Below are 13,512 nucleotides of genomic sequence, written 5' to 3' on the forward strand. Positions count from 1 at the left end.
CAATTATCCTATTTAAGAGAAAACCCTGTGACTATATAGGCATATACACGTATGTCTGTGCATGTGTGCAAAAACGATGTATAGGAAAGAGGAGGAGAATAAAGAAGGTTGGTTGTGGGGTTTTTTTCGGAGTGTGCCCAGTTTTGCTCCCCAAGGGACGCAATACCTGGAGACATTGTTGGTTGTCATAACTGGACAGTGGGGTGCCGTGGAGACATTGTTGGTTGTCATAACTGGACAGTGGGGTGCTGTGGGCATCTAGTAGGTAGAGACCAGGGATGCTACTCAATATCCCACCATGCACAAGACAGCACCCCATGACGAAGAATGATCCAGCCCAAAATGTCAGTGGTGCCAAGACTGAGAAAGCTCAGTTGAGGGTAGTTAAGGATGGCCACACTGATGACATTTGAGTAGGACCTGAAGGAGATGAGAGTAGGCCACATAGATAACAGGGAAAAGAGCTTTGCAGGTAGAGGGAGCCATAAATGAAAAAGATGTGTGCTTGGCCTGGGTGAGGAACAGCAAGGAGGTCAGTGTAACCTGAATCCAGTACGGGATGCCGGATCATTGCCATAGTGAGAACTTCTGGTTTTGAGAGGAGAAACCATTAGTTGGTGCTGAGCAGAGCCATGAGGTGATCGGCTTGGTTTTTTTTAAAGGATTACTCTGGGAGGCTTTGTAGAAAAAGAGACTGTGGGCAGACATAGATGAAAGAGTGATACTGAGTTAACAACACTTAGACTAGCGCTGGCATATAGCAAGTTCTATTTAAGTGTGGTACTCTACTCTCCTTTATTCAGTCACTAAAACAACCCTAGGTCATAGGTAGTTATTTTTCCCTTTTTATAGACGAGAAGCTGAGAAACCTAGTAAGGGTTGTAGTTGAGTTCAATCTTCAAATAAGGAGTTGAAAGAATACAGATGCGGCTGGAACGGAGTGTGAGAGGAGCCATAGTAAGAAAGCACGTTGGAGGCAGACAGGGCCCAGAGGGGCAGCTTGGGCGCCACTGTAAAAGCACTGGGAGAACGCCGACCTGCTCTGAAATGCCTTGGGCAAGATGACCCTTTGTGGGCAATTCATAGAGGGCAGGGGAACAAGAGTGAGAATGGGCCTGGGAGGACGAGCTTTATTTCCTCTAGGCTAGGTCTAACTTGTGCCCAGCGAGAGAGGGTGAAAGTTAAGACACAGCTCAGAGGAATATTTAGTAGCCAAATGAAGGAGAACAATGCAGGGCGTCAGGAGGGAAAGCAGTAGGTGAGCTGTGTCAGTGAGGCCCGGGGTAGAGTGTGTTTCACAGAGGAGGCACAAAGTGCTACCAACGTCAGTCAAGGATGAGGTGTGAGGCGCGGCCGTTGCTGGTGACGTGATGGAGGCAACTGACGACCTCACGGGGAACACTGTGAGTTGGTAGGAGCCAGATGCCGAAGAAACACAGGTAGTAAGACTTCTGGACGTTGGGCTTGTCGGGGAGGGACCAGGGTCATAGTTGGAAGGAAGACTGTGTTGTTGAGAAGGGGTTGTTTGGGATTTTGTAATGGGAGATATTTGAGCGTTGTTTAAAACCATAGTAAGGACCATTTCCGAAAGAGAGGCTGACCTTACAAAATAAACCATTGACAGTGAAATTCCTGAGAAAGTTAGAAGGAACAGAACCTAAAGCCGAGGTAGGAACACGGATCTAGATAAGGCTCATGGTGACAGTTGTGGTGACAGTTGTGACATGTTTTTAGATGGAGAAGACGTTTAAATTTTCAAGTTACTTTTCAGGAGGGCCTACTTTTGAAGTTCTTATCAAACAGTACCTCAAAATTATGGGGTTTTTTCTTTCTTTTTGGGTTGCTTTGTAAATCAGTTTCTAATGGCTTTCTGTTCTATAACTGTCAAAAGAGAATCACTTACCTCACAGAAACAGGGGGACTTGGTGGTTTGGTACTGAAGGCCCAGGTGAAAGCACTGCCTCCCATCTAGAAAGGGTGGCCTCCTGCAAATCGGAAGATCAGGTGAATTCTACTGAATATCATATAAACTTCTCTTAGGTTATTGAGCACTGTGTGTAACTGTGTTATTTATACCTGCATTAAGAAGCTGGAGGATGTAGGAAAGGGAAAATAATTTTCCCTCTACCCTTCCAAGTTCTTGGCTGAGACCCACTGTAGTAAAAGACAGACGAACAGGAGAGAAACAGAAGTTTCATAACATGGACGCCTCCTGTATACGTGGGAGAGACCCAGGAAAACTGAGTAACTCTCCCAAATGGCCCAAGCCACCACCTTCACTACCATCTCCAGTGAAAGACAAAAGAAAGATGTTGTGGGGCGGAGGAAGGCTATCACGAAAAGCACGGTAAACAAGGATAAAGTTATTATGCTAATTTAGGCAAATTCCTGTCTTCTTGAGGTCCCCAAAATATTCTGAGGTTCCTGAGCTTGCCAGGAAGTGACTTTCCTTACTCACCTAGTAAGGCTGTCTGGAACCCTGTAAGCAAGGTACCAGGTCAGTTGTTTCCAAGGGTCTTTAGTTCCTTAAAGCCATCTGGTCATATCCGACTTCACGCATTTCATTTTCAAATATGACATTCAAGTCAAAAGCTTGATAATACAACCGTATTTCCAATTGTGTCCTGTTACAAGGAGAACAGATTCTCATTGAACTTGTGCAAATAACTATATCACCGTGAAAATGAGAACATTCACTAAGGGTTTCTAAATTCTGGAGGGATCAGGTATGGAGAAAAATTGTCTCAATTCTGCTTACAAAGGTATAATTCACCAAATTGCAGTAAATCATAGATAGCTTAAGAGGAAAAGTTCTTCAGTCTGGAGAAACAAAACGTGTTTCAATCATTCTCATCAATTCATTCAATCCCACGTTATTAATTTTTGTTCTGCCTGAATTCAGTTTTTTCCATTAGTTCTGGAAATTCTTACCCAGCTCAGTTTTACAGTCTTAAAAGTTACCAGAAACCTGCGTTCTAGAGTACTTGTCAGAGTCCTTTTTGTGAATCTCTTTGAAGGTGACACATGTATCTATACAAGTACAATCAAGAAGGTTTAGTATTCTTATTTGACAATGTGTCCCACATAATTTAACATATCAAATAAGCCTAAGTGGTTCAATATCTTTTTATAAAGAGAGGTCAAAAAGACTTCATTTAGAATTTGATTTGGGGACGTTTGTCAAAAATATCAAAAGGTTTTGGACACTTGACTAAATAGAATCATAAATCATTATGAAACAATACTTAATTATCCAGTTAACCAAAGTGACAGTTAAAAACATTTCAGAGGCAAATACAGAAGGTCACATAGTTGCGAGCAAAACTTAGCTCCTAATCTTAAAACTGAGTCTTTTAATTAAAGACCTGCTGATAAAGATAAGATGAAGCACAGGAAATTATTTTGATAAAATGCAAAATCTTTCCTTTCTAGGCAGATTACTTAAAAAGGTAAAGAAAAACCATTCACAATCTCTTATCAGGAGCAGACCACACCAAGAGCCCAATAAAACTGTCCCTTTAGCAAAAAAAGAAAATTTAGTTTCATGTAATTACACTGTTGATATTAAGCTTATTTTTAAAACCCTTAAAACAAATTTATTCAATTTTAGCCAGCTTGACTACGCAAGGTAAAATTTTCTCTTTCTGTCTCTTCCCAACTTTCTGTATCCATTTATTCTCCTACTTTCTACTCTGAAATAACTATAGCTTAACTTTAGGATAAAATCACTTTCACTTCCCTTAACAAAAATGCACCTCCCTACTTCTCTTGGCCAAAAACACATCCTAATTCTTATGTACAGGGTTGATTGATATACTTATTTCTAGCCGTTTTAATAATCCTTAGAAATGTTACTTTCTAGTGAAAACTAATAAATAAGCACTTGCAGTCTGTTACACCAGCATTCTTTGGATTGGCAAATTTATGAATATATTTCATAATTTCTAGAAATAGATACTTCCTCACAGTATAGTTTTTCATTGTGGCACAAGATATGTTTACTAATATACCCAAATACCTTTCATTCTGTAATAAGAAGCCAGAAGTAGATAAACCTATGTGTAGTAATTAATGTTTCACTATTTTATCTTATTTGGAAATGATCTAGATATTCAGTGAATTTCCTGTCATTTAACTTAGCAAAACTCTAAAGTTTCAAGTTACCAAAGACATTTGGAAAACTGTTTGTAAGAGATATACCATAAAATATACTCATTGCTGATAAGTTCACCTAACGTTTATCTCGCTGACATTTATCTAAATCACTTGCTACCAACAACTGTTTAGACTCTTCACACAAACGCCAGGAGACATTACACAAAATCAGCCATCATGCCAAGGTGGTGTTCTTGCTAACAAATTTTGTAACAGAGATAACATGAACTTACTTATTTGAATAGTAAGCCCAGGTAGAATAAAGGTTGCAATGTCTCTATTATATCAAGACCTGTATAATTAAACCAACCAGTTAACCCAGTTTGTTTGTTTTGTATTGAAGTATAATTGATTTACATTATGTTAGTTTCAGGTATTCAACATAGTGATTTGATATTTTTATAGATTATACTCCATTTAAAGTTATTATAAAATGATGGCTGTATTCTCTGTACTGTACATTACATCCTTGTATCTTATTTTTTTAACATCTTTATTGGCGTATAATTGCTTTACAATGGTGTGTTAGTTTCTGCTGTATAACAAAGTGAATGAGCTGTACATATACATATATCCCCATATCTCCTCCCTCTTGCGTCTCCCTCCCACCCTCCCTATCCCACCCCTCTAGGTGGTCACAAAGCACTGAGCTGATCTCCCTGTGCTATGTGGCTGCTTCCCACTAGCTAGCTATTTTACGTTTGGTAGTGTATATATGTCCATGCCACTCTCTCACTTCGTCACAGCTTACCCTTCCCCCTCCCCCTGTCCTCAAGTCTATTCTCTATGTCTGCATCTTTATTCCTGTCCTGCCCCTGGGTTCTTCAGAACCTTTTTTTTTTTAGATTCCATATATAGGTGTTAGCATACGGTAATTGTTTTTCTCTTTCTGACTTACTTCACTCTGTATGACAGACTCTAGGTCCATCCACCTCACTACAAATAACTCAATTTTGTTTCTTTTTATGGCTGAAGAATGTTCCATTGTATATATGAGCCACATCTTCTTTATCCATTCATCTGTCGATGGACACTTAGGTTGCTTCCATGTCCTGGCTATTGTAAATAGAGCTGCAATGAACATTGTGGTACATGACTCTTTTTGAATTATGGTTTTCTCAGGGCATATGCCCAGTAGTGGGACTGCTGGGTCGTACGGTAGTTCTATTTTTAGTTTTTTAAGGAACCCCACACTGTTCTCCATAGTGGCTGTATCAATTTATATTCCCACCAACAGTGTAGGAGGGTTCCCTTTTCTCCACACCGTCTCCAGCATTTATTGTTTCTAGATTTCTTGATGGCCCTTCTGACTGGCGTGAGGTGATACCTCATTGTAGTTTTGATTTGCATTTCTCTAATGATTAGTGATGTTCAGCATCCTTTCATGTGTTTGTTGGCAAGCTGTATATCTTCTTTGGAGAAATGCCTATTTAGGTCTTCTGCCCATTTTTGGATTGGGTTGTTTGTTTTTTTGTTATTGAGCTGCATGAGCTGCTTGTAAATTTTGGAGATTAGTCCTTTGTCACTTGCTTCATTTGCAAATATTTTCTCCCATTCTGAGGGTTGTCTTTTGGTCTTGTTTATGGTTTCCTTTGCTGTGCAAAAGCTTTGAAGTTTCATTAGGTCCCATTTGTTTATTTTTGTTTTTATTTCCATTTCTCTAGGAGATGGGTCAAAAAGGACCTTGCTATGATTTATATCATAGAGTGTTCTGCCTATGTTTTCCCTCTAAGGGTTTTATAGTGTCCGGTCTTACATTTAGGTCTCGAATCCATTTGGAGTTTATTTTTGTGTTAGGGGGTGTTCTAATTTCATTCTTTTACATGGAGCTGTCCAGTTTTCCCAGCACCACTTATTGAAGAGGCTGTCTTTTCTCCATTGTATATTCTTGCCTCCTTTATCAAAAATAAGGTGACTATAGGTACGTGGGTGCATCTCTGGGCTTTCTATCCTGTTCCATTGATCCATATTTCTTTTTTTGTGCCAGTACCATACTGTCTTGATTTAACCCAGCTTTTATTTACCAAAGATTATCCCAGATCCTGTGAACTTGAAAAAAATTTGGGGTTAGTTTCTCTATTTCTGAGTTTTAGGAATATTCAATTGGAAAAGCACTTATTTTTCTTTAAGCCAGTCGAATAGTTTTTATGAATTAATCTTGGCAGTACCATTCAGAAGTAGGAAAATATCACACATTTAGAACATATATATATATATATATATATATACACACACACACATGTAAACATACAGATGCAAACCAGAGACCTTATAGCTTTGGTTCCAGAGTTTTAGCCATGAATTAGGTACAGTGACACAAAACTCACTAGCTTATTAAAGAACAGTTGGATCCGAACTGTGTTTCTGGCAGTTGGAATAAGTTTACCTGCTCAGACTGCTAAAGGTTTTTTTTTAAAAAACTAATATTTGTGGGGTTTTTTGTTTTGCTTTTTTCATTTGCCCAATTTCAAAACAGCTCCTTTTCTTTAACTTCTGATGAGCTTCATTTTCCTAAAGTTTGCATTTCTATGAGCTGGCTATCAGGTCCTACAGAAGGTGGGGTAGAAAATTTACACCTCAAAGGGACAGAGAAAGTAAGGGTTTTTTTCCTGGAGTTTTGGGGGTACTTTACCTATTATCAGAGGTTTAGCGAAATTACCGTTTAAATGTTTCCTTACTTCTCTAAGTACAGAACAGTTCTGTTTCCAGTGACGTGGTCTTTCATAATACCTACAAGTATTCTGAGATAAACAGGGCAGGTTTTGGAATGGTTAGAATAGGTGAACTTTGAATTGCTTCTAGAGCCGAATTTCTGGTTTTGTGAAGATTTGCAAGACAAAGACAGTTGCTTTTACTTCCTCAAAAAATTGGATTGCAGCCTGAATGGCATCCAACTACATTTTCTTCGGTTCGCTTTATATCAGGGAGATTTCCAATTACGACGGAAATCAAATGATTTCTACGTTCTGGAGTTTCAGGGCTTAACGCAGCATCTGTACAGAGTCTGTAGAAAGCGTCCAACAAAGGCCTTTGAAAGCTCTCCTTTTTCTGAGTGCACAATTCAACCTTGGACCAATTCACCTTAGGGGAAAAAGCCCCGACTTCTGTCAGCCCCTGAATATTGGCCTTCAGCTGATCCATTTCCTGATAATTTGGGAGGAATTCTGGTCATATGCTGCCCGTGTGAGTGTGCCTGTTTTCCCTAGGGGGGCCATCGGGCTTGTCTGATAACTACAGTATAGTATAATCATGGGTGTGAAGAACACCCCTTAGCAGCCAATCAAGGTCCCTATGAGTGGGGAACTGAATGGCCACTAGTCTTTTTTAACTCTTCTCCAAATTTGGTAGATATCTTCTGAAAGTGGAGGTAAAAAGAGCTTTGTAATTTCATCTTACTAAGGACGTCCCTAAGGCTGGCCCCCATACTCCTTCACGTCCTCCTTTCAAGTTGGTCTTTCCATAGATACCAAGAAAGACAATTGTTTAGGCTGAGGGCTCTCTAAAAAATGTTTAAACACAGAAGTTTTTCCAATTCAAAAGATCCATCATTTGGCCATTGATGAGTGGTAGGATCTTATATTAATCTCAACAGCAACTCAAACTTATAAGCCTTTTTACGGCTTAACCATGGATGCAAGAGGCATCCCGAAACGGGGTGCAAAAGATGCAGCCCTCACACGATTCAGAAAGCTCACTCCCAGAGTTAGCCTAAGGAAGCAAAGACCTTCATTGTCACACGTGGTTAGAATGGGGTCGTGAGAAGTGTCTCCCGTTTCCCGTAAGAATGATATGCCTTCAGTTACAAACCTGCGACACGGGGTAAGCACTACTGGAACAGGACTTTTCCAGCCCCTAAGTAAGACAAGAAGGTGGAGACCACAAGGGGCCCTTATGACCGACGCCCACGAGAGCCGGTAGCATCAGAGAATGCTGCTTATCAGTCAGTGTCCCGGATCCCCAGCCTACTCAGGTGGTCGCCAGGTGCACGCAGACACGTGCATCATCCCTCTGGCGGAGACCAGAGACACTGTTCTCCCTGTTCATAAAGCCAAGCTCGCAAGACAGCGTAAAACGAAAGGAAAAGCTCATCTGTCCTGTGGTTCTCCTTCTGACAACACAAGAGACAGAGATAAAAGAAAACAATGACCATCTGTGGGAGGAAAGAGGACCAGTAGAAGACAAAAATACTCATAACAAAAATCTCTACCGAAGTCACAATACCTAAGGAACTGGCTGACACAAATATTTTCTCCTGCTAATCTCAATTTGGAAAAGAGGGGACAAGGTGAAATTTTTACCTTCCTCTCTCAACTGCACCAGACTGAGATCCAGGAGAGCTGACTTTAGTAAGAATTCTTACCCTTCTCGGGCTTCTGCCCGTTTTCCAGAATCCCATCTGCAGGCTCCCAAGTGAGTATGGTATCTCAGCAGCTCCCAGGGTAGGTTGCCAAACTGTAGGAGAGGAAAAATAATTTTCCCTTTATTTTTCTACGTTCTTGGCTAAGAGCCCCATCCCACCCCCCGCCATACCCCCGTAATCACAGACAGGTGAACAGAAGAAAACAGGAAAAAAACAGAAGTTTACTAGCATGTATACCTCCTGTATACTTGAGAGACCCAGGAAAACACTAAAACTTCCCGCAATGGCCCATGACACCACCTTAAATACCACCTCCAGCTAAAGAGAAAAGATGATGTTGTGGGCGAGGGAGCCAGTTCTGGGAGGATGGTGGGAAAAGCACAACATACACGGCTAAGGTTGTCCTGTGGATTTAAGTCTCTGCCTTCTCCACTGATAAGAGTCTCGAGAGATACAAAGTCATCCTCCTGTACCTGGCAGAGAGGGAGACACCCTTACAAATGGAGATTTCCCTTGTAACTGTGCATGTCTCACAAAAAGGTAACTTCTCCTCACTTTTCAGAGCTTCTACTGAAAAGTGAAAAAGGTTTCCACTTTTGTCTGCTTTTTCTTAAAAAATAACCAGCTCAAGATAAACCTTGTGCCCCAGAGGCACGTTTTGGGGTGGCAAATTCTGCTCCCCTTCAAAGATAAACACACGTTGAGCTAGCTGCTCCCTTAGGTATATCTGGGGAGAGGAATGAGTACTTTCACCTCTGTTACATACACTTCTGTGTTTAACTGTTTTCATTTTACACTTTACTTTTCAAAAATTCATTAAAAACTTTAAGAAGTTATGTTTCCTTTGTACTTTCATAGGTTAAGATGCCATATTGTTGAGAGCATTAAGCCAACCACTCTTACATTAAAACACCATGCCTTTAACATGTCAGATAAAACCAGTGAAGAGCTCTATCTACAGGTAAGTGTTCTTTCTTCCTAACTATAAGTCTTTAGTGTTAATCAATATTAGAAATCCATTTCTCCCCCACTGACATAAAGCAGACCTTTGGCATAGCCACGACAGAAATGCTCTCTTCTTTGTGAAGGGAAGCCAGATCAGAAATGGTAAGTGGTGCATTACTTTTGGAGGTCTTCTAACTAACTTTCTGAAAGCTCTGGCTATTTCAATTTGGACTAGGGACCTTATAGCAAAGCGCATGGTATTTTGGGGGGTATCGAAGAACTTGATCTCATGGAAAAGGTACCATGTAGTGCATTTAAATTTGAAAAAGGTGGAGGAGCTCTCTTTCTGAATAGCTGGTTTCAGTACCTCCAGGAAATGATTGCTTTGTTCCTTTCTCAACTAGAGAATTAGACCTTTTCAAAACGAGAACAGATACACATCCGTTCAGCAACCAAATTGCATTCCCAGCTCGCAGCCCTTCAGAGTAGATGGACTCTATCCCATAAATGTTTGTGGGATTTCTAATATTCCCGTTTGTCATGCACATGATTCTTGTACTGTTTTATTGATACAAACCTTTCATCCTTTTCTTCCCTCTTTAGCTCAATCGTTTACTAGAAAGCAATAGGAAGCTTGAAGACCAAGTTCAGCATTGTATCTGGTTCCAGCAATGGCTGCTTTCCTTAACAGTGGTCTCGCTTGCTTTTGTCATCTCTCTCTTCTATTTGTTGTACAGTTAAAGAAGTGGTGCTCGGTAGGAAACATGGCTTTTCCGTTCATTAGTTGGAAAAAGTACCTCCCAGAACTTCTCCACCATGCTGAAAGTGTCACACATCTGTGCTTCCTTCCTCCAAGGAAATGTACGGCATTTGGGGGCGGGGGGGGGGACTGAAACATGTCTTGAAAATAAACTGTTAACAATAAGGAAACGCTGAAGATATTGATTATAAGAAACTATAGGTAGTTAGTCAAGTAAGTAAAGGTATATCTGTTGTGTGACTTAATAGAGATAATTTATTTTTCCCTTTTGATTTAATACTTTTAAAGCTTGTTTTATCATGTATATATGTTAGCTGAACGGAAAAGTAACATGCTTTGTTGCAGCCAAAAACTGTCATCTGCTTTTTTTTTGACAGATTATAGCTGAGCCAACTTATTAGCTTTTCTATACTATGTATATAGAAGAACATGTATATTGAAAACACATACAGAGTAATTTCTGTAACCATGACTTTGTAATTTTGAGAACTACTAACAGATGCTAGTCGATGTTCTTTTGGAATGTACAACTACTTAATGCCAAACCACCTTTAGCCTTTGTTTCTTATCCGTCTTCCTTAACGGCCTGCCTGCCTTTTATTAATCTCAGATTTTTTAATGAACACTCACACTCTCATTTAGCTAGGATTTGGGGAACTAAGTCTGGTTGGATTTTCTCTAAATTCTGTCCGTCAGTAACGTCCAGAAGAAGAACCTCTCCAGTCTTTTTTTACGCAGTTTCACGTTGCTCTCTCTGGCTGGACAGGGACCCTTTTGCTTCACTTATTATAAAGGCCTGATCCTCCATTGGACCATCTTCACCCTCCTTTCTAAACTAAAGGAGTTAGATAAAATTTTTTTGAAAAGTTAGTTTTTGAGATGCAGAGCAGTATAATTCATTTACATTTCAATTCCTTGCTAAAATCAGCCACGAGAAGGGAACTTTCGGTAAGGGTGAAAAAATAAATCGAAAGTGTCACTTCTCGGTTTAAGAGTGAAAAATACTGTAAAAACTTCAGACCAGGGTTAATTGACTCACTTGATATATTCTGCCTTTGTCACAGCAATACTGAGGACGGTTCCTCAATTCGTAACATGATACACCTCGCAGGAGCAGAGCCTAATAATGCAAGTAGTTTGTTTTCTCATTTAATATAAACAGTTTTGGTCCATGTTGGTTCACATATAAATCTACTTTATATGAAAGAAAAAAACAGTCTGCCTGTAAAATAAATTTTGAGTTTTGATTGAGCCATGTTTGCAGAATGTTTTATTCTGAGGTTGTAGTGTTGGCGGCTTTCATCTTGAGAATGTGATGATTCCCAAATGGCATTATGAAGAATGAAAAAATAGAGTTCCTTCAAAATTGGCCTAGGAAATAAAACCTTAAATGGACACTGGTCTGATACTTCGTCTTAATTTGGGTTTTTCTGTTTCAGTTTGCCACCTCCAGACGTGAAACTGACTGCAGCCCACCCTAAGTACTGTCCATAGTATCTCCCTGTGTGTGTGTGCACAGCGATTTCCCCTTATATGTTAGATTCCTGGCTTTGTTATAATCTAATCCCGAAGTATCTGTGTATGTGTTTTGTTCTTCAGCAAATAAGCGAGGAAATAGTCAAAATTGGAAATGTATTGTCCTGACGGTGTCCCTTTAATGTTTCACGTGAAACTTACATTGACTCACTAAAATGTTTCTCCCTGATGTCTGGCCAGTTGAATTTAATAACATTTCTTGTTAACATTTGTGTGTCTATTAAATGTGACTAAGCAAAATATATTGAAAATTAACCATAAAATCAAAGGCATCTAAACTTCTGTACTTGTCTTAATTGATCACATATATTTACATTTGATTTTATTGTGTCTTCGTTTGATTTTATTTAATCACGTCTGTATGACTGAGTACGCTATAATTAATAATTTTATTTTTTAATATGTCATTACCTGTTCATGACCAAATTACCAAGGACCAACATTCAGATTTAAATTATCTTCACTTGGAATGGAAATTCATAGAGTTTCCATGAAAACATTAATGAAATACTTGGAATGGAAATTCATAGAGTTTCCATGAAAACATTAATGAAATATCATTATAGGCAAGCAGCCTAAAGATACAATTGCTGGTAAACCTAGCCTCAAATTTCATAATATACCATAACTGTTTTTATATCTTGCCACTAATTTTGACTGGATTTAATAGCACTTTATTGTACAGTTGCAAAAAACAAAAATATATTCCTAGAATTGTTGCCGGTGTAATTTCTCTAATGTTCTGGTGCTTTTCATATATTTTCAGTATTTTTATTACTATATTGGTATTTTCTTTGTATAAACTGATCAAAAGAACATGTTTTCTATTTTAATATGTTTTAGAAAAATAATTACATTTATGCAATAAATATCATCAGGAAAATCCTCTGGTCTCTAATTGATAAAGCATCTTAAATATCAAAGCTCAGGTTCACTCTGACCTTCCAAAGATCACATTAATTTCTTCTGCGCCTACTTACCTTTTTATAAGGATGGCACCACAAACTTCCAAAGGCACAATTGTGTCATCAGGTGAACCCGTCCCTAGTGTGTCCCGTTTCTCCTCGCCCCTGGGTCAGGGTCTGGCTGCTCTTCAGGGGAGCTCTCCATTTTCCGGACCTAGCGTTGGCCTCACTGTCACAGCTGGGGGCTCCATCACAGAACCGATCACTAGAGTGGCCACACATGTCAGAATTGCCCTACATCCCTCAATCCTAGTACCTATACACCTGCCTGCTGACAGGAACCTGCAGGAAGCAGGCTGACAAGAAATCCTACCTGGCTGCCGGGCGCATGGCAGGTGGTCCCGGCGAGAAGGCACCGGAGCACGGCACGTGGGTGTGGTTCAGGAGGGGCGGCCCCGGATAGCGATGGCAAAGGCCCTGGGGATTGTTTGTGTGGTTCCCCTCGCCACTGGAAGACACAACTCCCAAGTGCAGCTCCATAAAATAGAACGAAAAGGACAGGTCCATCTTCTAAACTGCAAAAGAGGTCGAGATACAAAACCATGGGAGAAATTCAAAAGAGAGCCACAAAGACAGACCGGTAACCTACCAAGGAGCCCCACACCTACCCAGGACTCTGAGGGTGTGGCCTCCTTTCCCAAAAGATGCAACTTTCTAGGAAAGAGCTCCTGTGTGGGGAAGGCTCCAGCTAGGAAAGGATCAGTTACTTTACAGCGACCCGGCTCTGCTCTAAATTTTACCAGCAACTTAAGGTTTCTTGATGTCAGAACAACATGGGTCCCCAGAAGCAC

At 40.0% G+C, this 13,512-nt stretch overlaps 1 protein-coding gene across 2 annotated transcripts in view; it reads left to right on the forward strand.

Moving 5' to 3' along the window:
- MOSPD2 (motile sperm domain containing 2) overlaps positions 1-12,631 on the forward strand; it is a 61,717-nt gene extending 49,086 nt beyond the window's left edge. Inside the window, exons 14-15 of one of the 2 annotated variants that reach the window (XM_082865292.1) lie at positions 9,374-9,476; positions 10,064-12,631. In XM_082865292.1, the coding sequence (XP_082721418.1) occupies positions 9,374-9,476; positions 10,064-10,201 (241 nt within the window). In that variant the 3' untranslated portion in view covers positions 10,202-12,631. The remainder of the gene's footprint in view (positions 1-9,373; positions 9,477-10,063) is intronic. The other variant, XM_082865293.1, reaches the window with a different exon arrangement.
- Positions 12,632-13,512: the final 881 nt, after the last annotated feature.

Source organism: Leucopleurus acutus (genome assembly GCF_964270905.1).
Source record: "Leucopleurus acutus genome assembly, chromosome: X".
NCBI lineage: Eukaryota > Metazoa > Chordata > Mammalia > Artiodactyla > Delphinidae > Leucopleurus > Leucopleurus acutus.